Here is a 25,777-nt window from a genome sequence, read left to right as displayed (position 1 = left end):
TCACCAACATCAGTTTATCAAGTACAGAGAATGGTCCCCTTCAGTAGGCAGATGCGACCTGCAGGTGAAAGGACCTTTTCCCTCTACTAGAAGCACAACTCCTTACACACAGCACAAGAGAAATGACCAGGAATGTCCCAATGTACTCACTCTTGCCACTTCCTTACCAGCTAATAGTGTTTACAATAACTCTGAGTGTGTGTGTGTGTGTGTGTGTGTGTGTGTAAGAGGAAGGTTGGCCCTGAGCTAACATCTGTTGCCAATCCTCCTCTTTTTGCTTGAGGAAGATTGTCACTGAGCCAATCTTTTTCTATTTTTCATACGTGGGATGCCACCACAGCATGGCTTAAATCCATGAACCCTGGGCCGCTGAAGCAGAGCATGTAAACTTAACCACTACACCATCAGGCCAGCCCCAACATCTTTTTTTGTTTAAGTTTCACTCACTTAGCAAAAATTTTAGTCAATATTTAAACTTTTGATAAAAGTTTGGTATCTTTGATACCCGATATCCTTTCATTAGACATTGCCTGGAGGGGAGAAATTTGTTTCTGCTGCTGTAAAATGGTGATTACTTTTTTCCTAACTAATGAGGTAACTGGATACAAATACAGAGAACAGCTTAGATTAGGAAAAATCAACTATTACAGCTTTTTTAGTTCAGCTTTTGAATGTACAATGATTTTTTTTTTTTTTTTTTGGTGAGGGAGATTAGCTCTGAGCTACCATCTGTGCCAGTCTTCCTCTATTTTGGATGTAGGATGTCTCCACAGCATGGCTGCTGAGTGGAGTAGGTCTGCGCCTGGGATTCAAACCTGCGAACTCGGGCTGCTGAAGTGGAGAACGCGGAACTTTAACCACTCAGCCAGGGGGCCAGCCCCTGTACAGTGATCATATGTTTGTTAATTACTGCTCACCTGGTTACAGAAAGTATTTCAAAAGGCAGTAGTCAAATTGGCTTTCTAGTTAAAGCCTCAAGAGAAAATTATTTTTATCTTAAGATAATCTAATGAAGATAAAAAAATTAAAATTAACAAGGAGAAATTCTGATGAGGAGGATATGCATGGTCTGAAAGTGTCTCCCTGCTCACCGCTTATTAGTTTCAAAGGAAAAAACAGCAAACATGCAGTGGATAAAATGGACAATTTTTGATCAGAAAATCAAAATTAACACCACCAAACACCACATGCCTCCAGAGGTGATGCCCAAGAAAGAGGCAGCACCATTTATGCAGTATTCTGGCTAAACCTAATCGTGAGAAAACGTCAGAAAAACTCCAAGAGGGGAATGTCCTTTTAAAGTAGAACTGTATTCCTCAAAAACGTCAATGCCGTAAAGACAAAGAATGACTGGAAACGCTGCAGATTAAAGGCGACTATGCAGATACAATGACTAAATGGAATAGGTACCTCTAGACTGGAGGAAGAGAAATGTTACAAAGAACACTGTTAAGTCAACTGACAAACTGTCAGAGGGATGGTGGATTAGATCAAGGTATTTCCTCAGTGTAAAATTTGCTGTGGTCGCTAACTGTACCAATTATATAAGAGCATATCCTTATCCTTAGGAAAAATATACTGAACATTTATGAGTTAAGTACCCCGATTAATGCAAAATAAAAATGGTTGCCCCCACAAATTTATATATTTACACAAACACACACACACACACGGGGAAAAAGAGTGAACAAATGATAGGGCAAATGTTAAAAATAGCTGACTCTGGATAGCAAGCATACCAGTGGTCTTGCACTATTTTTATTCTTGCAATTTTCTCTGACAGTAAAATTACATCCAAATAAAGTTTTTTTAACAACTTTTTTTTCCTAATTTTTAAAATTAGAATCAATACAAAAAAGGGAGACACTCACACGCACACTCTCTCAGCATCAGATTCAAGGAAACCCCCAGCTCATCACGTGTGAGCCTCCCGGAGTGGAGGGCTTTGGACTGATGTGGACGGGAGGAGACAGCCGGAAGGAAGTATTGGAAATTGACAAAGCGAATGAGTAAGAAGGAGAAAGATGGCAGTTTATACAAATTTTCCCCTAGTCCCACTTAAGGAGCATGTGATTCTTCCATGTTTCTCAGGAGTGGGCTGCGAGAACTGCATGAAGGTACCAAAACCCAAGGCAGAAGCTGCGCAGCCTTGAACTCCAGAGACCCTCGCCAAGGCCAGCAGACAGCAACAGTGACGCATCAGACCTACCCAGCGGAATCAGGGAGGTTACAGGGAGGGTCACTGTGACAAGTCCTACATTAACTGCAGAGCCAACCTCACACTGAGCTCTCAGTTCATTTCCTGTTTTGATTCACTGCAGAAATGTTTTTACTGAAAATGTTAAAATTAATTTCTATGTTTGCATCAGAGAGCTTTTAATTTCCCTGGCTGATCTTGCAACACAAATGTGTAATCATGAGGTACAGAAATAGAGAGTGAGGAGGAACAAAGAAACAAATGTCACATTTGCTAACAATGAGGGAAATTCTAAAGTAATGCTTGGGCTCCTGGCAACCTTTCAAGAATGGATCCTGACTAGAACTTGAGTTTTCTAAATTCTGTCTAAAGCCTAGAGGCCTGAAATATTAAATGGCATTTGCAGGTCAAGTGATAAAAACTAACCCTTCCAGAGACAGGAGTTTTCTCAAATGAAATTTCAAAGATCTGAAGCAGAGTCTTATTCCAGATTCAAATGTAGATCCTGCTTTCAAAAACAAATATAAACTAAAAGCCTTATTTTGATCAAAACGGGGAAATACTTTCACTGGGTGTTCTGGTTCTAGCTTACAATTCCTTCCACAGATCTTGATTAAAAAATGACACTTTTCAGCCTAGAAAATAGGGCTTTGGGTAGATGTCCTTTGTTTTTCAAAATATTATAACCTATTGTTATTTTTTTGTGTAAGCAGGGAGCCAACAAAATGTTAAATCCTACTTTGCATCAAATTCTAATACAGCATTCATGTGGTTGTCAAAAAGACCATTATGAAAAAGGTCCACGTTATCCTATCAGTCTTGATCATAAGAAAACTGAAAAAAAAAAAAAAATCCTAGCTATAGTAGCAGCAGAAAATGGAAGAGACCTATGAATAATCTTACCAAAAATATTTTAAAGAAAGAAATGAAAAAAGATACTATGGTTTTGGTGGTGGAGCATGAAGGTTGTCTGAAAAATTAAGATACTCTTTATATCTAAATAACTAAAATTTCATAGAGTTCCAATTACTCCATATACGACTTTGTACAATGGATAATAAAGTTTTGATTCTACAATTCATGGCAGCTCTACCACCTTCAGGCTGTGTGTCTCTGGGCAAAGTTCATTTCTATTCTATGCCTCAGTTTCCTCACAAGTAAAACAGAAACATAGTGATAGTGTTATTCTGAGGATTAAATGACTGAGTGTCTGGCACACAGTTTGTACTCAACAGCTCTTAACTACTACTGCCACTACTACCATCATCACCATCACCACTATTACCTCCAATCCTAATACAGTTTGGAAAAATGAACAAAAAAGAACAGATAAGATAATTTTCTGAAGAATAATAATACAAGTAATTACCATGATAATTAAAAACGTATGGTACTGATGTAAGGATCAAACATATCAATGGAAGAGAACAGATACCCTAAATATTATACATACCCACACGTATTTTTAATATAATTAATGAAGCATATGAACTAATGAGAAATGGCTCATTTAACAAATGGTTTTTGTAAACTGGCTAAGTATTTGGAAGAAAATCAATTGAGAGTCTCATTGTCTATTACATTCAAAATAAATCCAGATGGATTAAAAATATCAACATTAAAAAAAGTATAAAGAAGAAGAAACAAATTTTATATTAACGTAGAATAGGGACAGACCTTCTCAATAGTTAAAAAAAGAAAAAAAAATAACCAAAGTGACAAACTCAGAAGAATATAGTCAGTAAATATGAAAAGGTTATTTGCCTTATAAAAGATCTCTTTAAGCCAAAAGACAAAAAAATGAGAAAAGAATGAATAATTTAGATTAAATAAAAGATTAAATAAAATTTCAATTAAATAAAAGCATGTTTAGTATGGGCAATCAGCATAGTGCTCAGTGTTGGCAAGAGTGCGGCAGGACAGACACGCTCACGCACTGGCAGTGGGGTGAAAAGTGACACAGCTGTCCCAGGAGCACCTCAGCACACACAGCAAAACCCTGAACGTTCACCCCCCTTCACCCAGTACTTCCACTCTCAGACCCTTCCCAGGGAGACAATCACAGCTGGAGAGACTGATGCGATGTACAAAGCCTGTGTGTTACAAGGTTCCTCATCACAATGGTGGTAAATAACCTAAATGTCTGACACTGAGGGAATGACGGTTATACCAGAGGTAAAAATCCACACCATGAAACATTAAGCAATCATTGAATTATCAGTTTTGAAGATTATCATGTTCTAAGACCATTCCCACATCACTCGATCATATTACGGAAAAATACTCAAGCCTATAAAACTATATATAGCATTTTCCCCAATTTTGGATGACTGAATAAATAAACTAGGTATAGAAAAAGGGCAGAAACAAAATATGCTAATACTGGTTAACTCAATGACAAGATTATGAACTACTCATATTTCCTTTTTTATTTTCATTTTTTTTTTTACATATTTTCTACCTTGAGTATGTAAAGTTTAATACTTAAGAAAAAAATAAATGTTGACAAATAAGGAAAGATGTCACCCATGGAATGAAAAAAAATCAACAACAATTAACCCTACAAAGGACTTTCTAAAAATCTTACTGAAGTCTAGAAGGTTTACCAATCTTGCTCTATTTTTCTTTATTTCCCACATGTACCCATGGTAGTCAATAGGTCCTCATTCCTGCCTAGGAAATGACACAGGGTGCCACAGTGTGATGGGGATGGGTCATGCCTGGGCCAGCTCCTCCTGCCTTTTCCCAGACTCAAGGTGCTTCTCAGCTCCCAGCCACACTCATGCTTCCCAGTACACAGCAGGCATAGCCCTGATAGCGCAAGCCGAGAATTATATTTCCTATGTTTTTCATAGCATTTAAGAAAACAACTCAAAATATTTTTCACCCACAGTGAAATTTCTCACACATAGGAGGCACTTAATAGATATTTCTTAACTTACTGTCAGAGTTTGTGTTTTTATACATCCCAACACTATACACTAACCTGCTGTCTACCTGTATAAAGCTTTCACCCACGTAAATGCTCTCACCTGTCTAAAGCTTTCAGTTCACTTTAGTTGGTCATTCCAATCTCCAATAATAAAACTTCTCTTTATAGTCCACTATTTTTGCCTAGTCACTTTTTTTCTTTCTTTTCTTTTAAGTATAAAAGCAAAACACTAATCCCTTTTCCCTTCTTCATCCCAATAAAATACATGAGATGGGGAGAAAATTTCTGCTTCAGAAAAGAAATCCATGACCTTGACTGTGTAAGAACCTGCAGCCCAGGAACTTTTCCTACCTAGAATGTGAATGTCTAGGTTTGGTAATCAAAGTATAAAAAGTTGAGAGAAGTCTGCTTTTCTTACTACTTTAATTAAAAAAAGAAGAGATTCAAGTATTTATTCCGATTGGCATACAATTTCTTACATAATCTCACAGATAGACATTAAGCACGTTTGTGTACGCTGCCCTCCCAGGATTTAGTCTGCTCTAAGCAAAGTAAGTAAAAATCAATTCATTGTATTGATCCAGTGCCCAAAGCTGGAGTCTTCACACGGAATTATGAGCGAGCAGCAATAACAACCTCTCCTTGCCTAGCTCCTGCTCCCCCTCAGCAGTGGCAGGTGTCCCCTGCGACCAGAGGCTTCAGTAACCACAGGAGAACTGCTGACCCAGCCCCCAGTGGCAGCACACTGGACACTGCCTCCACCAGCAGCAGAGGATGCATATAAGCCCTGGGTCCCCAGACCCCAGCAGCAACAGCAACACTCGTGAAGCTAGCACCTTGGCAGTAGTGCAGCCAACAACTCCAGATAATCCAAGAGCAGTAGGACAGGCGGTGCATGGGGCAGCAGCACCCAAGCCCGCAGAGAGCCCATGGAGAAACAGTGGAGGAACACGAGACCCAGGTGATCTCAGAAACAGAAGTACTCGCAATCTGGTGACCCCAGTGGTGACACCTGTGACATCATAAGCAGTAAGGCACCAGCAACCTCAGAGGCACAAGGAGGGCACTGCTGATGCCTCTGGCAGAGACAGTGGAGGGTGGAAAGTGCAGGCTCTCAAATCCAGCCAGAAGCAGCTCAGAATCAAAGTAACCACAGCCGTACCCAAAGAAAAAGGTGGTTACTACCACAAAAGTAATGGCAGAGCATCAATTCATCAAACACTGTGAAGAACTACAGTAACACAGCAGAACAGAAAGAGAATGACAACTCTCCAGAAACCAAACTTCAAGCCACAGAAGATGAGAATCTAACTGACACAGAATTCAAAATAGCTGCAGTGAAGAAACTCAACAAATTACAAGACAACTCAGAAAGACAGTTCAATGGCCTCAGGAATAAAATTAATGAACAGAAGGAGCACTTCCCCAAAACCCTAAAAATAACCCCAGAAATTCTGGAGATGAAGATGACAATTTATGAGATGAAAAATAATACAGAAAGCATTAAAAATAGAGCAGAACATGTAGAGGAGAGAATTAGTGAGCTCAAAGAGAGAAACCTGGAAATGATTCAGCTGGAGGAAGAGAGAGAACTAAGATTTTTAAAACATGAAGAAATTCTAGGACAAATATCTGACTCAGTTAGGAACAGCACCCTAGGATAATAGACATCCCAGAAAAAGAGAGGGAGAAAGGAGCAGAGACTTTATTCAAAGAAATAATAGCTGAGAACTTCCTAAACTTGGGGAAGAAACAGGACATAAGAGTACATGAAGCTAATAGAACTCCTAATTACTTTATGCAAAAAGACCTAGAAGGCATATATTAAAACTATCCAAAGACAATGACAAAAAAATATTAAAGACAGCACAAGAGAAGAAAATAACCTACAAAGGAACCCCCATCAGGCTTTCAGCAGATTTCCCAGCAGAAACCTTACAGGCTAGGAGAGAGTGGAATGATATATTCAAAATACAGAAAGACAAAAAGTATCAGCCAAGAATACTCTACCCAGTAAAACTAACCTTCAGATAAGATGGAGAAATAAAAGCTTCCACAGACAAACAAAAGCTGAGGGAGTTCATCAGCACTAGACCAGTCTTACAGGAAATGTGGAAAGGAGCCCTCCTACCTGAAACAAAAAGGCAAAGGTTTACAAAGCTTTGAGCAAGGAAGAAAATAGACAGAATAAGCTCATATCAGAATAGCTTAGTAAAGAATTGTAACATAAAAAAGGGAAAGAAAGCATCAAAAATAATTATAACCACTTCAATTAGGCCACAAACTCACAACACAAAGAATAATTAGTGACAATAAAAACACAAGAGAAGTAGAGGAAAAGGACGGAACTGGCACAGGCTAATGGAGGTAAGGGGCTATGAGAAGAAGGACTATCTTATCTTCATGATCTTTTATACAGACCTCACGGTAACCACAAAACAAAAAATCAGAGCAGGGTCACAAATTGTAAGTAAAGAGAAAACTGAGAAAAACATCACAGAAAACTACCAAACTGAAATGGCAGAGAGAAACACAAGGAAAAAGAAATAACAGAAGTGCAGAACAACCACAAAACAAAAGAGAAAAATGGGAGTATTATCAGCCCTCATATATCAATAATCACCCTAAATGTAAACGGATTGAATCCACCAATCAAAAGACACAGAGTGGCTGAATGGATTAAAAAACAAGACCAAATAATATGCTACCTCTGGGAAACACATCTCAGCTCTAAAGAGAAACACAGGCTCAGAGTGAAGGGATGAAAGATGACACTCCAAGTAAATGGAAAGGAAAAGAAAGTGGGTGTAGCCATACTTATATCAGACGAAACAGACTTCAAGACAAAAAGGATACCAAGAGACAAAAGTGGGCGTTATATAATGAAAAAGGGACACTCCACCAAACAACATAACACTTATTAATATAGATGCACCCAACATAGGAGCACCAAAGTATATAAATCAACTATTAACAGACCTAAAGGGAGAAACTGATAGCAACACAATAATAGTAGGGAACTTTAACACCCCACTTACGTCAATGGACAGATCATCCAGACAGAAAGTCAACAAGGAAACAGTGGCCTTAAATGAAACACTAGACCACCGATGGACTTAACAGATGTATATATAGAACATTCCATCCCAAAACAGCAGAATACACATTCTTCTCGAGTGCACGTGGAACATTCTCAAAGATAGACCATATGTTGGAAAACAAACCAAGCCTCAAATAATTTAAGAAGACTGAAATCATATCAAGCAGCTTTTCCAACCACAGTGGTATGAAACTAGAAATCAACTACAAGAAAAAACATGGAAAAGTCACAAGTGGAGACTAAACAACATGCCACTGACCAACTAATGGATGACTGAAGAAATCAAAGGAGAAATCAAAATACCTAGAGACAAATAAAAATGAAAACACAACATACCAAAACTGACAGGATCCAGCAAAATCAGTACTAAGAGGGAAGTTTATAGCAATACAGGTTTAGCTCAACAAACAAGAAAAATCTCAAATAAACAATCTTACACTATACCTAAAAGAACTTGGAAAAAAAGTATAAATAAAGCCCAAAGTCACTAGAAGGAAGGAAATAATAAAAATCACAGCAGAAATAATGAAACAAAGACTGAAAACACAACAGAAAGGATCAATGAAATTAAGAGCTGGTTCTTTGAAAAGACAGACAAAAGTGACAAACTTTGGCTAGACGCACCAAGAGAACAACAGAGAAGGCTCAAATAAACAAAATTAGAAATGAAACAGGAGAAATTACAACAGACACTTCAGAAATACAAAGGATTATAACAGAATACTATGAAAAGCTATACACCAACAAATTGGATAACCTAGAAGAAATGGATAAATTCCTAGAATCATACAACCTCCTAAAACTGAATCAAGAATAGAGAATCTGAATAGACTGATCACAAATAAAGAGATTGAAAACAGTCTTCAAAAACTTCCCAAAAGACAAAAGGCCAGGACTTTTCTTCTTCTATGGAGAATTCTACCAAACACTCGAAGAAGACTTAATATCTATCCTTCTAAAACTATTCTGAAATATTGAAGAGGATGGGATGCTTCCTAATTCATTTTACAAGGCCAGCATTACTCTGATATCAAAACTACAGGACGAAAACATAAAAAAGGGAAATTACAAACCAACATCGTTGATGAACATAGATGCAAAAATCCTAACAAACTATTAGCAAATCGAATATAAGAATACATTAAAGGACAATACACCATGATCAAGTGGGATATATTCCAAGGATGCAGCAATGGTTCAACATCTATAAATCAATTAATGTGATACACTACATTAATAAAATGAAGAATAAACGTGGAGAAACCATTTGACAAGATCCAACAACCATTTATGATAAAAAACTCTCAATAGAATGGGTATAGAAAGTAACTAAACATAATAAGAGCCATATATGACAAAATCACAGCCAACAACATGGGGCTGGCCCCGTGGCCGAGTGGTTGGGTTCCCGCGCTCCGCTGCAGGCGGCCCAGTGTTTCGTTAGTTCGAGTCCTGGGAGCGGACATGGCACTGCTCATCGGACCACGCTGAGGCGGCGTCCCACATGCCACAGCTAGAAGAACCCACAACGAAGAATACACAACTATGTACCGGGGGGGCTTTGGGGAGAAAAAGGAAAAAATAAAAAATCTTTAAAAAAAAAATCACAGCCAACATCATAGTCAATGGTCAAAAACTGAAAGCCACCCCTGTGAGAACAGGAACAAGATAAGGGTGTCTACTCTCACTACTCCTATTCAACATAGTACTGGAAGTTTTAGCCAGAGCAATTAGGCAATAAAAAGAAATAAAGGGGATCCAAATTGGAAAGGAAGAAGTAAAATTGTCCCTCTTTGTGAATGACGTGATGCTATATACAGAAAACCCTAGAATATACCAAAAACACTATTAGAAATAATTAACACATACAGTAAAGTTGCAGAGTACAAAATCAACACAGAAAAGTCAGTTGAACTTCTATACACTAATAACAAAATAGTAGAACAAGAAATCAAGAATACAATCCCATTTACAATCACAAGAAAAGGAATAAAATATCTAGGAATAAATTTAAGGAGGTGAAAGACCTATACACTGAAAAGGATAAGACATTATTGAAAGAAATCAATGATGACATAAAGAAATAGAAAGATACTCCAGGTTCATGGATTAGAGGAATAAACACAGTTAAAACGTCTACATTACCTAAAGCAATACAGAGATTCAATGCACTCACAATCAGAATCCTAACATTCTTCATGGAAATAGAACAAAGAATCCTAAAATTTATATGGAACAACAAAAAGCCCTGAATAGCCAAAGCAATACTGAGAAAAAAGAACCAAGTTGGAGATATCATACTCCCTGAATTCAAAACATATTACAAAGCTACAGTAATCAAAACAGCATAGTACTGTCAGAAAAAGAGATACATGGATCAATGGAACAGAACTGAAAGCCCAGAAATAAACTCACACATCTATGGACAGCTAACCTTCTGCAAAGGAGTCAAGAACATACAATGAAGAAAGGAAAGTCTCTTCAATCAATGGTCCTGGGAAAACTGGACAGCCACATGCAAAAGAATGAAAGTAGACTATTATTTTATACCATACACAAAAATTAACTCAAAATGGATTAAAGACTTGAACGTAAGCCCTGAAACCATAAAACTCCTAGAAAAAAACATACATAGTACACTCTTTGACATTGATCCTAGCAGTATCTTTCCAAATACCATGTGTCCTCAGGCAAGGGAAACAAAAGAAAAAATAGACAAATGGCACTATATCACACTAAAAAGCTTCTGAACAGCAAAGGAAACCATCAACAAAACAAAAAGACAACCCACCAACTGGGAGAAAATATTTGCAAATCATATCTGACAAGGTGTTAATTTCCAAAATATATAAAGAACTCATAAAACTCAACCAAAAGAAAACAAACAACCTGATCAAAAAATGGGCAGAGGAGGGGCTGGCCCCGTGGCCGAGTGGTTAAGTTCACACACTCCGCTGCAGGCAGCACAGTGTTTCGTCGGTTCGAATCCTGGGCGTGGACATGGCACTGCTCATCAAACCACACTGAGGCAGCGTCCCACATGCCACAACTAGAAGGACCCACAACAAAGAATATACAACTATGTACCAGGGGGCTTTGGGGAGAAAAAGGAAAAAAATAAAATCTTTAAAAAAAAAAAGAAAATGGGCAGAGGATGTAGACAGACATTTTTCCAAAAAAGATACAGAAAGGGCCAAAAGGCACATGAAAAGACACTCAACATCAGTAGTTATTAGGGAAATGCAAATCAAAACCACAATGAGATATCACATCACGTCTGACCAAATGGCTATTATTAAGAAGACAAGAAATAACAAGTATTGGAGAGGATGTGGAGAAAAGTGAACCCTCGCACACTGCTGGTGGGAATGCACACTGGTGCAGGCACTATGGAAAACAGTATGGGGAATTGTCAAAAAATTAAAAATAGTGGGGGTCAGCACAGTGGCAGAGTGGTTGGGTTCACTCACTCTGCTTCGGCAACCCAGGATTTGCAGGTTTGTATCCCGGGCACTGACCTACATACTGCTCATCAAGCCATGCTGTGGAGGTATCCCACGTACAAAACAGAAGAAGGTTGCCACAGATGTTAGCTGAGGGCCAATCTCCCCAAGCAAAATGAGGAAGATTGGCAATGGATGGTTAGCTCAGGGCTACTCTTCCTCACTAAAAAAAAAAATTAAAAATAGACATACCATATGATCTAGCCATTCTACTACTGGGTATTTATCCAAAGAACATGAAATCAATAATTCAAAAAGATATATGCACTCCTATGTTCATCACAGCATTATTCACAATCGCTAAGACACGGAAGCAACCCAAGTGCCCATCAACAAACGAATGGATAAAGATGTGATATATATACACAATGGAATACTACTGAGCTATATAAAAACCCCAAAATTGTACCATTTGCGATAGCATGGATGGCACTTGAGGGTATTATGCTAAGCAAAATAAATCTGACAGGGAAACACAAATGTCACATGATTTCACTCATATGTGGAAGCTAAACAAACACACACATAGATAACGAGAACAGATTGGTGGTTACCAGAGGAGAAATGGGTGTGGGGAGGACGAAAGGGGTAAAAGGGCACATACATACGGTGCGGATAAAAACCAGACTACTGGTGATGAACACGACGCAGTCTATACAGAAACTGAAATATAATCATGTACACCTGAAATTTACACAATGTTATAAACCAATATGACCTCAGTAAAGTAATTTTTAAAAGACTGGGGGAAAAAAAGATCCACTAAATTATAAACCATTACCTAGACGGGCCAAAAAAAGAGAGAAGACTTAAATAACTAAAATAATGCACGAAAGAAGGGAAAATACTATAGAGCGTACAAAACAAAAAGGATTATGGGGGAATATACAAACAACTATATGCCAACAAATTAGATACATGAAGTTGACAAATTACTTAAAGATACAAATTACCACAACTGATTCAACAAGAAATACAAAATCAGCAGAACTATAACAAGTAAAGAAATTAAATTTAATTCAAAAGCTTCCCATGCAGAAAAGCCCACACCCACATGGCTTCACTGATGAATTCTACCAAACATTCAGAGAAAAATACCAATCCTTCACAAACTTCCAAAAATTAGAAGAGGAAGGAACACTTCCTAACTCATTCTATGATACCAGTACTACCCTGACATCTACCAAACTAGACAAAGATATCACAAGGAAAGAAAGCTCCAGACCATACGCCCTATGAATATAGATGCAAAAAGCCTCTATCAAATACTAGCAAACTCAATCCAGAAACATATAAAAAGCTATGACCAAGAGGTATTTATTTCAAAAAAGCAAGATTCACCTACTATCCAAATATCAATTAATGTAATAGACTATATTATTATAAAGAATAAACATCATATAATCTCCTCTGTAGATGCAGAAAAAGGATTTGACAGAATCCAACATTTCTTCATTCTAAAACACTCAACAAACTAGGAACTTCCTCAACCTGACGATGGCCATCTACAAATAACCTACAGCTAACATTGTAAGTTGTAATTAATGGTGAAAGACTGAATGTTTTATAAGACCAAGATGTCTACTCTCACCACTTCCATTCTACATTGTACTGGAGGTTCTAGCCAGGACAATTCGGCAAGAAAATGAAATAAAAGGTCTCCAAAGTGGAAAAGAAGAAGTAAAATGATCTGTATTTGCAGGTGATATGATTTTTTTATATAGAAAATTCTAAGGAATTCACTAAAAATTATTAGAACTAATAAATGACTTTAGTGGGGCTGGGCCAGTGGCATAGTGATTTTCACATGCTCTGCTTTGGTGGCCCGGGGTTTGCAGGTTCAGGTCCCGGGTGTGGACCTACACACCACTCATCAAGCAAGCCATGCTCTGGCAGCATCCCACATACAAAACAGAGGAAGACTGCCACAGATGTTAGCTCAGGGACAATCTCTCTCACCAAAAAAATTAAGTAAATGAGTTTAGCAAGGCAGCAGGATACAAGATCAATATATAAAAATCAATTGTATTTCTATATATTAATAATGAAAATTCCAAAAGTGAAATTAAGAAAATAATTCCATTTATAATAGCATCAAAAGTATAAAATACTAAGGTATAAATTTTTTAAAAAGAAGTGTAAGACTTATACGCTGGGAACTACACAACAACATTGTTGAAAGAAATTAAAGAAGATCTAAGTAAATGGAAAGACATTTGTATTCATGGATCAAAAGCTTTAACACCATTAAGAGAGCAATACTCCCCAAATTGAACTACAGATTCAATACACTCTCTATCAAAATCCTAGCTTCAGTAATCAGGACACTGCAGTAGTAAAATGAGGATAGATGGAATAGAACTGAGAGTCTAAAATTAATCCTTATGCTATGGTCAACTGATTTCGACAAGATTGCCAAGACAATAAAATGGAGAAAGAATAGTCTTTTCAACAAATGATGCTGAAACAACTGGATATTTATATGCAAAACAATGAATTTGGATCCATACCTCACATCAAATACAAAAATTAATTGAAAGTAGACCACAGGTCTAAATGTAATAGCAAAACTATAAAACTCCTAGAAGAATACATAGGAGTAAATCTTTGTGAAACTCTATTACACAAAGCCTTCTTTGATAAAACACCAAAAGCACAAAGAGCATAAGAAAAATAGATAAACTGGACTTTTCAAAGTTAAAAACATTTGTGCTTCAAAGGACACTGTCAAGAAAGTGCAGACAACTACAGAATGGAATAATATACTTACAAATCATACATCTGATAACAGACTGTTATCCAAAACTTATAAAGAAATCTTGCAACTCAGTAATAAAAAGAACTAAGCCAATTGAAAAATGGGCAAAGGAAATGAATTAGACATTTCTCCAAAGAAGATACAGAAATGGATAATAAGCACATGAAAAGATGCTCAACATCACTAGTCATTAGGGAAACACAAATCAGAACCACCATGTGATACTGCTTCTCACCTACTAGAATAGATAAAATTAAAATAACAGATAACAGATGTTGACAAGGATGTAGAGAAATCAGAATTCTCCTCTAGTGCTGGGGGGAATGTAGAAAGGTGCAGTTGGTTTGGAAAACAGTCTGGTGATTCCTCAAAGTTACATATACAATTACTGTATGACCCAGCATTTCTACTTCTAAGCATACACCCCAAAGAACTGAAAACAGATGTCTACTGAAAAACTTGTACACGAATGTTCAGAGCAGCATTATTTCATAATAACCAAAAATGGAAACTTATTCAAATGTCCATCAACTGAAGAATAAAATGTGGTATATCCATATAATGGAACATTATTCAGCTATAAAAAGGAATGAAGTACTGACGTGTGCTGTGCTACAGGTGGACCTTGTAAACCTTATGCTAAGTAAAATAAGGTAGTCACAGAAGATCACATATTGGGCTGGCCCTGTGGCCTAGTGGTTGAGTTTGGTGCATCCTCTTGAGCAGCCCGGGTTCGCAGGTTTGGATCCTGGGCATGGACCTACCCTATTCATCAGCCATGCTTTGCTGGCAAACCACCTACAAAGTAGAGGAAGACTGGCATAGATGTTAGCTCAGGGCTAATCTTCCTCAGGAAAGAAAAAAAGAGGAAGATTGGTAACAGATATGAGCTTAGGGCGAATCTTCCTTAGGGAAAAAAACACCACATATTGCACGATTCTCTTTTTAGGAAATGTTCAGAATACCCAATAGACAAAGAAAATAAGGCAGTGATTGACAGGGGCTGGGGGGATAAAGAAAGGGAGAATGACTGCTGAGTAGGTATGGGGTTTCTTTTGGGGATGACAAAAATATTCAAAAATTAGACTGTAATAATCGCTTGCACAATCCTCTGAATATACTAGGAAAAACTGAATTATACATTTCAAAAGGGTGAATTATTTGGTATGTGAATTATACCTCAATAAAGCTGTTTTAAAAAATAACAGGTGATACAGTGATATAATTTGCTAGGTGCTTACCACTATGTTCATACAATATTTTCCCTTCCTCAATGTTTATCTGCTATGCTGTGAAAACAACATTAAGATACAAACAAGGGGAAGACAAAGGAAAGACCACTTTGGGGACCTCGGTAGCTGGGACTTAGAGCCCTGCCCATATAAAATATTTACATGTGCTGAACTTACATGACAAGGAATTGACTTGTAGTTCAGAGTGACAGCAAATTATGTTGCATATCCTTACTAAGGCATAATCACTCGAAGACTTTTAGACTGTAAAATGCAAAACTGACGTCTCCTTAAGAGCCAAAGCCACTCTGTTCCCAGGGCCAGCAATCCCCACAATGCACTAAGAACAGATGGGCTCAAGAAGCAGAAACCACACACTCACATTCTTCAAGACGGGAAGCGCCAACTGCTCGAAGGCAGCCAGATCCACCACATACTGCCCAACTCGGCATTCACGTCTTCCAGGCGGAGGCTCCAACCTGAATGAAAAGACAGCATGCTCTTTGTTGAAAGACCCCTGTATTGACTTCTAGGTTTTAGCTGTTCCACTGAGCCTCTGGCCTTCCACACGTTAAATCATCCTTCAAAATCACCTACACAAAAAGCGGTGGTGTGCAAAGCTGATCTGATTCCATGCAGTCCTGAGGGCAGGACTACCACTAAGCGTGCACACCACCACCAATGGGTGCCACAGTCACCCTGGCGGGTCCACCCCTGAAACTCCAGGAAGCTAGTGCACCAACTGTTCTTGGAAAGTAGCACTAGAAATGGGCTATGAATTACAAAGTGAGAAGAGCTTATTACTCAGTGGACTTAGTATTAAGTGAAATGTGATTATTTTTATACTGTGTTTTTCGTATGATGGTTTCAATCTCTGATCTCTTTCTCTGGGAAATCCATAAAGGCCCAAGATTCTTCAAGACAGAATAGATCAATCAGCTCAACACTGTGCCCAGGGAGAACAAAACACCACAGAAATGAAACATCAGTACCCAACTCTAGATAAAGGTCCCCGCGTGCCAGACAACGTGACAACATCGAATCCTATTCTTCTCCCGCCCTGTCTGACTTCTTCTGTGTAAAATCCATCAACAGGCACACCAGAGGACTTTAACAGCTCACTGGCTTTCTGGATCAATGTTGTTTTTCCAACTCCTAAAAAAAAAAAAAAAGCGTTCATTAGGAACCACGCCCTTGCTGGAGCACATACTCGCTGACTCTGACAGCAATCATGGTGGGGAGAGAAATGGGATGCAAAGGGATTATATGAATATTAACTTCGCTTTAATTTTGATTGCTCCAGATGCTAAAACTTTAATTTCGAGAAGAAACAAGCATAACAACAATATGAATAGTATCTTAAAGTTTATTGTTAAATTCTGAAACATTATTAATTTTGTCACATACACAATCCTAGAACCAATTAAGTGGTTTTCTGATGACAGTCTCAAGTGCAATTTGCATCCTGTGAGACAAGTTTCTATTCTCTCCTGGGGTTCCTCTCCTCCTTGGGTAGCCACACTTAATCACCTAGGAAGTAAAACTAGTCTTGCTTGAGTCAAAGGCTTGGCTCTTTACACTAGGATTTCAACCTTTAAGGCACTCTGGACCTACAGTGAACACTGGCAAAGCCACTTCATGCCTCCAGGGACTTACATTGCTGTCTCCTGAAAATTTCTCTCTTAAATACCAGTAACACCACTAGAAATGGTAGTTTTTAAACTTTTTCACAAAAGCAATCCTATCAGGTTGGCAATCCCTTCCATCGTCTCCTCCAGCACATGGAAGCATTCCTGTGACTTGCTCCCAAGCCCTTCCCAAATTAGAAGCTATGCACCTCCACACCTCTGACCCCTTCCTTTCTTCCCAGCCTGCTGACTGCTCTAATTAACTCGTGTGGGGTTGACAAGCACCAACAGGTGCTATGTAACATACGAATCACTGACATCATGGAGCCAGGCACTGTTCTACTTGCTTCACAAGCATTTTCTTGGGTAAAGCCTCACAACCACCCTGAGTCAGTTACCATCCTTGTCCCTATTTTACAGATGGAGAGACTGAGGCACAGAGGGGGTAGGCAAACTTATTCAAGGTTACACAACTACTAAGGAGCATATATTTTAACAGGGACCTTGATCTGTCGCCACGACTTTGTTTATACAAGCTTTACTCCCACAAGCTTTACTCCCATAAAGATTTAAGTCAGTGACATCATGATTACCCAAAAACGGGAAAACTTCTAGCAGGTCTGCAATAGAGCTATTTTGAGACACCACACACAGGGTTGCAAATTATTTCTACAGCTGCCCACAAAAAGTCATTAAGGTTCCCCAAGAAGCCTTTTCAGCTTCCTTGAAATAAAATATGATCCATTACTCTTATTTAATGAATCTCTCCTCCAAACTTGACACTAACAATGGCATCTGGTCTTTTGGAACAGTAAGCTAAGACGATCCCAGCCACAGGCTCACTGTGGCTAGTAAGAGAACTGTGGAGTTCTGTGAGAACTGTGTAATCCCAGCTCTGTCCCTCAGTAATTGTTGCTTTAGGAAAGTCATTGAAGAATCGGTTTAATGTAGGGACTGGCCCTGTGGCTGAGTAGTTAATTTCACGCACTCCACTTCAGCAGCCCCAGGTTTCACCGGTTTGGATCCTGGGTGCAGACCTAGCACTGCTCGTCAGGCCATGCTGAGGCAGTGTCCCACACAGCACAACCAGAAGGACCTGAAACTGAATATACAACCATGTGCTGGGCGTCTTCGGGGAGAAGAAGAAAAAAAAGAAGACTGGCAACAGATGTTGGCTCAGGGGCAATCTTAAAAATACAAAGAATCTGTTTAATGTAGGCAAGTGGCATGGTGGCCACCACAGCACACAGCAATTCTGTGGCTAGGAATTTAGCCTCAGTAAAGAATCTGACCACAGTACAAAGATACAGGAAACAGGACGTTCACCCCAGCATTCTTTACAACAGCAAAACAGTGATAATGTTGGCTGGTCCTGCGGCCGAGTGGTTAAGTTCGTGCGCTCCGTTTCACCAGCCCAGGGTTTTGCTGGTTTGGATTCTGGGCATGGGCATGGCACCACTCATCTGGCCATGCTGAGGTGGTGTCCCACATGCCACAACCAGAAGGACCTACAACTAGAATATACAACTATGTACTGGGGAGCTTTGGGGAGAGGAAGAAAAAAAACAAAAAGATTGGCAGCAGATGTTAGCTCAGGTGACAATCTTAAAAAAAAAACAACAAAGAAACAGTGATAATGGAAATGTTGCTCAGTAAGGGAATATTAAATTATGGTACCATGTATATGACGACACATAAATACACAGCAATACCATGCAGCCATTAAAGAGAATACTGTTTACCTATATTTATTAGTACATAAAACAGACCAAAATATACCAAAATAAATGCAGAAAAAGGTTAAAAAGCAGCACACATACACAGTATTATTTCATGATGTTTTTTCTTTTTTTAAAAAGTGAAGTATGGGGCCGGCCCAGTGGCACGGCGGTTAAGTTCGCATGTTCCACATCACGGCGGCCCGGGGTTTGCTGGTTTGGATCCCGGGTGCAGACATGGCACTGCTTGGCAAGCCATGCTGTGGTAGGCGTCCCATGTATAAAGTAGAAGAAGGTGGGCACGGATGTTAGCTCAGGGCCAGTCTTCCTCAGCAAAAAGAAGAGGACTGGCAGTAGTTAGCTCAGGGCTAGTCTTCCTCAATAAATAAATAAATAAACAAAAAGTGAACTACGTATGTGCCTACAGAAGAAAACACTGAGAAGAATATGGAAAGGTTTACTATACTTATTTCCAAATGCTGGAATTCCACATGATTGTCATTTTCTCCTTTAAAACTTTCTTGACTTTTTTTGGTCTTATAGTGAGTAGGTATTACTCTTAATGTAAGAAAAAACAAAACTGTTTACATTTTGAAAAAGATAAAATGGAGCAGCTGTAATAAAAGGGACACTATGGGTCCTGTATGTTTGGTAGGACATGGTAAAGCGAGAGGAGGCATTTGACTCAAATCCCTTTTCTCCTCTTCAGCTCTAGAAATATTCTTTCAGTTAATTTTTCATCTCTATTAATTAAGCAGCTACCCTAGTGCTGTCTACACTGGCTAAGAAATGGCCTGCTCTGAAGGAGACCCAAAATGACAGCCCCACACCATACGCAGACAAGAAGAGCAGGTCAGAAAGCTCTGGAATTAGTTTGCCTCTGGTTCTCCCATAAAGCCAACCCTGAGATAAAGATTCAAGTGTAAGTAGTTTAATTTGGGAAGTGATCCCAAGACACACTGGTAGGGAGGTAACCGCATCATCAAGCTAAGTTACCACCTGGGTGGCTGGAGCTTAATCCCATTGGGGAATCCTAGGAGACACAAGGCTCAGAGGTATCCTGTCTGAGGGATGAGGAAGTAGGGCATTTATCCACCAACTCCCACCTATCCTGCGTCGAAGGCTGCTTCCGGGGGACAGGAATTCCCTGGGCCTTCAGGCCTGCCCTGTGTGCAGGCAGAGTGGGCTCCAGCGACCAGAGGAAGCCCTCCAATAGGTCACAGGCTGAACAGTTGGAAGTTGGGAAAAATGCTAAGTGCCAAGAAGACATAGGTGGGGCACTGAGAGCATATACAGCAAAAAGCGACCTCTTTACCTGACCGTCTGAACATGCAGAGAGATCTAGACAGCAGGCAGAGTTTGGGACTGAGATGGTGATAGATACCAAACAAATTAAACACACACCCCAACAAGACAGTAACTACAAAGGAGAAAAAAAGTTGTGCATAAAAGGAAAAGAAATTATAGATTAGCTTTTACATAGTCATAATACTGTAAACACTGACTACTGAGTTAATTCAAATCACATTATAACTGCACGAAGAAGATGGGGAGAAAGAGAAGGTAAGGGGGTTTTAGGACAGGCTTAAGAAAGCCATACTGTAGAACCATCTTTCAACCGTGTGTACACAAAACTTTTATAAAGAAGGAAACGGAGGGGCCGGGCCAGTGGCGTAGTGGTTAAGTTCACGTGCTCCGCTTTGGCAGCCCAGGGTTCACAGGTTGATTCCAGGCACGGACCTACACACCACTCATCAAGCCATGCTGTGGCAGGCATCCCACATACAGAAAATAGAGCAAAACTGGCACGGATGTTAGTTCAGGGACAATCTTCCTCAAGCAAAAAGAGTAAGATTGGCAACAGATGTTAGCTCAGGGCCACTCTTCCTCACCAAAAAAAATAAATAAATAAAAGAAGGAAAAAACAAGACCCAGTGCTGGCCTGGCCAACCTCTGTCCCCACACACCTCCAGGACTCAGGCAGAAACAATCACAATAACAGGTCTCCTCCGTTATGAAACACATAGATGTCTTAGGGCCAGCCTGCTGTGAAAATGGCATTCCAAGTTTCAAATAAAGGACTGACAAATCAACTTTCAGAAAACAGTCCTTTGCAATACTAGGGAGTACCTTTGGATATCAGAAATTTCTCAAACCATCCTCCTCCTCACTGCTTCCCCATTGCCTGGCAAAAAGTTTCAAGTCTGCAACATTAAGTGTAGCCTTCACTACGTAAGGCTAAACATAATCATTATAAAATAAAGTGAAAGAGAATTCCAGGCCCAGATTTACAATCTTTGATATCTGAACTCACAGTTAACTTGAAAGTTAGACCCACCTTGCAAAGGAGAGGAAGAAATCACTCTCTCCTTTCTAAGACATCTTTCTTCCTTAGCCTATCTGATGCTGCCCCCACCTTCCTGCCTCTTCTCTTAGGCCAGATACATGTTTAGCACCTCGGTTTAAAAAGCAGCTCCTCTTCTAGTCTCTCATTTGAAAACGCTATCCCATTCACATATTCCCATAGGGTCGAGGGATTTGCCCAATGACAGGCATTAGGGGGAGAGGCACAGACAAAGGGTCTGAGACGGAGAAGGAGTTCCTGTAAGTATCAAGTCTTCTCAACCTGCAGCCTCATGCATGGGGGGAATTCAGGCGGTCCGTGAACTTGGACGGGGCGAAAAAGGTTACATCTTCAGTTGCACTATCCTTCGACTGAAATTCCGCCCTTCCTTTCCTTAGGTCTGTAGGCCAGAGTCACAGCAGGCCAGCACGTGCGCCTATCCGTAGACATCAGACACCTTCCTGTCAATCACGGTTGTGGCAGCTATCCTGAAATGTGGTTTGTGCACACCACAACATCAACACTAGAGTAGATCTTATTGCCCCCGCTGGACCCTGCGATTTAATATCTTGATAAAGAAGTCCATATATGACCAAATCACGAGTCCGTTCTTTCTCTTTCCATTGTTGGCTTCATTTCCAATCCTATCTACCTTATGGACTTACAATCACGTTTTCTGGGAAAGGATAGGCAGGCTTCAAACCACCAAGCCTGTCATCTAAATCGGGAATTTTGGAGGCCAGCAGTCCGAGCCCTGGAGCCGGCCGCCCCTCCCCCAAAGCGCGGACCGCGCCCCCCACGCCCCCCTCCCCCATGGGCCCCCCTCGGCATCCCGGAGGTGGACGAAAGCGGGGTTACCTGGGGGCCCCGTCAGGAACACGTGCCGGGCCATATGGGTGGGATGGGTGGAGGTCGCGACCCGGGTCGCAGGCGGGGTCCCGGTCGCAATCCGGGGTACGGGTTCCGCCCCCCGCGTGCCTCAGGCCCCACATCGGCCGGCCGGAAGCACCGCCCTCCCCGCCGCGCATGCGCCTCAGCGCTCGGTCGCTGTCCACACATGCGCCTCCGCGCCACTCCTCGGGCCGCGCCTGCGCCCTCAGCTCTCGGCCTCGGTGCGCGCGGCGGTGTCTGCCCCTACAGGGGTTGGGGGTTGGGGGCTCCGGTCTTGTTCGAACCGTGTCCGGGTCGCTATACTTCAGCCTTAGCGCCGGGCTCACGAGGCGTGTTTGCACGGTGATGTGCATGAGACCGTCTCTTGCTAAACTAGTTGCCCGAGTTCTGCCTCTGGGACCCGGACCAGCGAGCTGAAATTCCCCCAGGCTCCGGGACAACCCTTCTGAAGGAGGTTTGGGTCCTGGAAGCCCTCCTCAAGAGAGGAGGCTTTGCTACCGAGTCGAACTCTTTGCTCCGCGTTGTCAGCCACAGCTGCAGGGTGGAATTACGTGATTAAACCTGCTCGATGCCTGGCTCCACCTCCGGACATTCGGAGTCATTGGTCTTGGGCAAGTCCTAAGCATCTGGCTCTCTTTTTGTTGTTTAAGTTCCCCGGCTACTTTCAAGTCCACGGGGGTTGAAAACCACTGGTTTAGGCGTACTTCCAGTCTTCGGCCATGCGTATAAAGAGCAGTTCCCCCTTCCTACCTCCATGCCATAATCGTAGACCAACGCAAGACCCAGTTGGACCATCACCAGGTGCAGAGAATTAAATGGCTTTCCCCCGCCTCATTTAACCACTTGAAGTGTTTCAGCCAGTGAAATGGAGTGTCAATGGCCTTGGGCCCGATCTACCTGTAAACTCTTTCAGTCTAACAGGTGAACAGTTTGACTTAATGATCAATCAACCTCCATCCTGGCTGGGAAAGCAGTTTCAGTGAGTGCTCAACTTAATTGGTTTGTGCCCACGCGGGACCTCCAGGGGGATATACACCAGTCAAATGGCCTCAGTTTCTTGCTGTTTAAAAAGGAATCATCTAAAAAAAAGGCAGACTTGTACCGTGTAGCTGCCACCGTCATTTCTGCAACAATTCTAACTGCATCACTGGTAACGTAGAGCCTTCTGTCTATATTTCTTTCACCTCCATGCAAACTGGAATCAAGAACAGCTGAGGTAGCCAAGTAAACCCAAAAGAGTAGTTTCCAAAAGAAGGAAACATGTTCACAGTCATATGTGTACTCTTGTTTTTATTAAAAACATTTATTTTTAAATGCCAGTTATGTAAAATTTTCCATCACTAAAAAGCAATTCATATTTGCAAGGCTCACCAAAGGTTGGATTATTTTCTTTTGATGCTATGCCTGGAATTCCCATAGCTACTAGCAGGCTTCAGTTTACATAGCTCAAGGAGTATACAGACTCCAGGTGTAGAGAATTGCTGTCTCAGAGAACAAAAAGAAAATTCTTCCATAGTTGGATGTTCTTTTTCCATTAAACACTGTTTCTTTGGGTGGTGATTACATGGCTGTCCTCACTTTATGAGAATTCATTGATCTGAGTCTTCTGTACCGCTTCCTCTATGTGTTGTCCATCAATAACAGTAGAAGTACCTTTTATGAGAGGTTAACAACAAAAGGAGGGCAGAATTAGGAACACACTTAAAAACAAGTAGGTTATTAAAGTACTGTGCTGAATCTAAGTTTTGCTTGCTATGCTACCAAGTAGAGTTACCTGAGGAACAGGCATTCTCATTCTTTCTTCCTGCAGCACCCAGGTACAGGCCCCCTCTTGATAGCATGCAGTATGGCTCTTTATAAAGCAGTTTGTGAGGACATGCCTAAAGTCTCTACAATTCCCAAAGTCTTAAAAACACAGGGGTTTTGGTTGTTTCTATCTTTGTTTTTCATCTCTCTCCTTTGCCAGGACTGTCCTTGTTTTAAAACTGGGCTGTGGAAGACACATCACTTGAATGGGTGAGGATGAAGAAGGGAGGAAAGCCAGGAGAAAGAGTTTCACTGGTCCAGAATGACCCGGATGTCCAAGGGCCGATCTTCTATCCAGCAAGGCCTTTCATTGCAGCTGGAATCCTGGGGAAGGCAGTCTAGAAAGACAAGTGTGTGTGCAAAGGTCCTGAGGCAGAAGTGCTTGGCCTCAGGGAAGGATAGCAGCAAGCCAGGGTGGCTGGAGCAGATTGGGAGAGACATTCAGATAGGAGATGAGATCAGAGGGGCAGCAGAAGCCCAGATCCTTCAGGTTTTATAGGCTGTGGCTTATAGGCTTTTACTGTAGAAGAGTGGAAAAGCCATAACAGGGTTTGAACAGAGGGGTAGCTTGGTATAAGTTATTTTTAGAAAAAGATCCTCAGGCATCTGTGTGGAAAATAGACTGTAGAGGGGCAAGGGTGGAAGCAGGAAGACTAGTTAGGAGGCTACCATAAAAATCCAGATGAGGTCATGCATTTACTGGCACAGACATGCCGTAGGTCCTTAGTAAATGTTTTCTTGAATAAATGAATGCCATCCACGCAGACGCCACCAGACTGTCAGGGAAGAAGAGTGATGGCAGAGGGGCAGGAGAATCGTACAGGCTTTCCAAGCCTTAAAGTGTCAGCGTTACATTGAGGTAACGTTAAATAATCATCCTCAGGTGATGTCCCTGGAGCACAAGGGTGAGACTTGGCTTGACCAAACCAGCTGGGCAGGGCCCTGACGTACTAGGGCTTTCCATTCTAATACAGACAACTGGGTGTTGGTTAGAAGAACAGACTAAGTACTGGGACAGCAAGCCCCAGGGGAAATTTCCCTGTCTCAGCTCTATGGTACCCATCAGGCACACACACTGTCCCCAGCTCTCTTTGCCGAGGTCACCTGAAATTGCCGAGCTAGGCTGGGGAAGGGAGGGAGTGCTGGCCAGCTGGCTGGGAGACTTGTTCTCAGGAGCCCCCAGGTATACTGTTGGGAGAAGCAGCAGTCCCACCTACTGTGGGCAGAATTCTAAGATCACCCCCCGAATTCCCTGCCCCCCAGCCTGTGTACCCTGTACATAATCTCTAGGACTGTGAATATGATGGATCTTACTCCCATGATTCGGTTATATTATATAGTCTTAACTTGACCCTGACATGGGGAAATCATCCAGGTGGGCCTGACCTAATCACACAAGTTCTTCAAAGCTGAGCTTTCTCTGGCTAGTTCCAGAAGAGAAAGTCAGAGATTCGAAGCCCGAGGATGCCAAGTACCTTTGCTGGCTTCGAGATCGAAGGGCCGTGTAGCAAGGATGTGGGTAGACTCTAGAGCTGAGAGCGAGCTGACACTCAGCAAGGAAACAGGACCTCAGTCCTACAATCTCAAAGACCTGAATTCTGCTGAGAACAAGGATGCCCTTAAACATGGATTTTTTTCCAGAGGCCCCCAAAAATCTTGGCCTGACCC

At 41.0% G+C, this 25,777-nt stretch overlaps 1 protein-coding gene across 2 annotated transcripts in view; it reads right to left on the bottom strand.

Annotated features, from left to right (window-relative positions):
- The window catches only part of NTPCR (nucleoside-triphosphatase, cancer-related), a 38,358-nt gene extending 15,938 nt beyond the window's left edge, over positions 1–22,420 (bottom strand). Inside the window, exons 1-3 of one of the 2 annotated variants that reach the window (XM_046655152.1) lie at positions 22,271–22,420; positions 16,715–16,877; positions 16,105–16,201 (exon numbers count right to left, since the gene is read on the bottom strand). In XM_046655152.1, coding sequence (XP_046511108.1) covers positions 16,105–16,201; positions 16,715–16,877; positions 22,271–22,304 — 294 coding nt within the window. In that variant the 5' untranslated portion in view covers positions 22,305–22,420. The remainder of the gene's footprint in view (positions 1–16,104; positions 16,202–16,714; positions 16,878–22,270) is intronic. The other variant, XM_046655153.1, reaches the window with a different exon arrangement.
- Positions 22,421–25,777: the final 3,357 nt, after the last annotated feature.

Source organism: Equus quagga, chromosome 2 (assembly GCF_021613505.1).
Source record: "Equus quagga isolate Etosha38 chromosome 2, UCLA_HA_Equagga_1.0, whole genome shotgun sequence".
NCBI lineage: Eukaryota > Metazoa > Chordata > Mammalia > Perissodactyla > Equidae > Equus > Equus quagga.
This window is presented reverse-complemented; position numbering and strand designations above follow the sequence as displayed.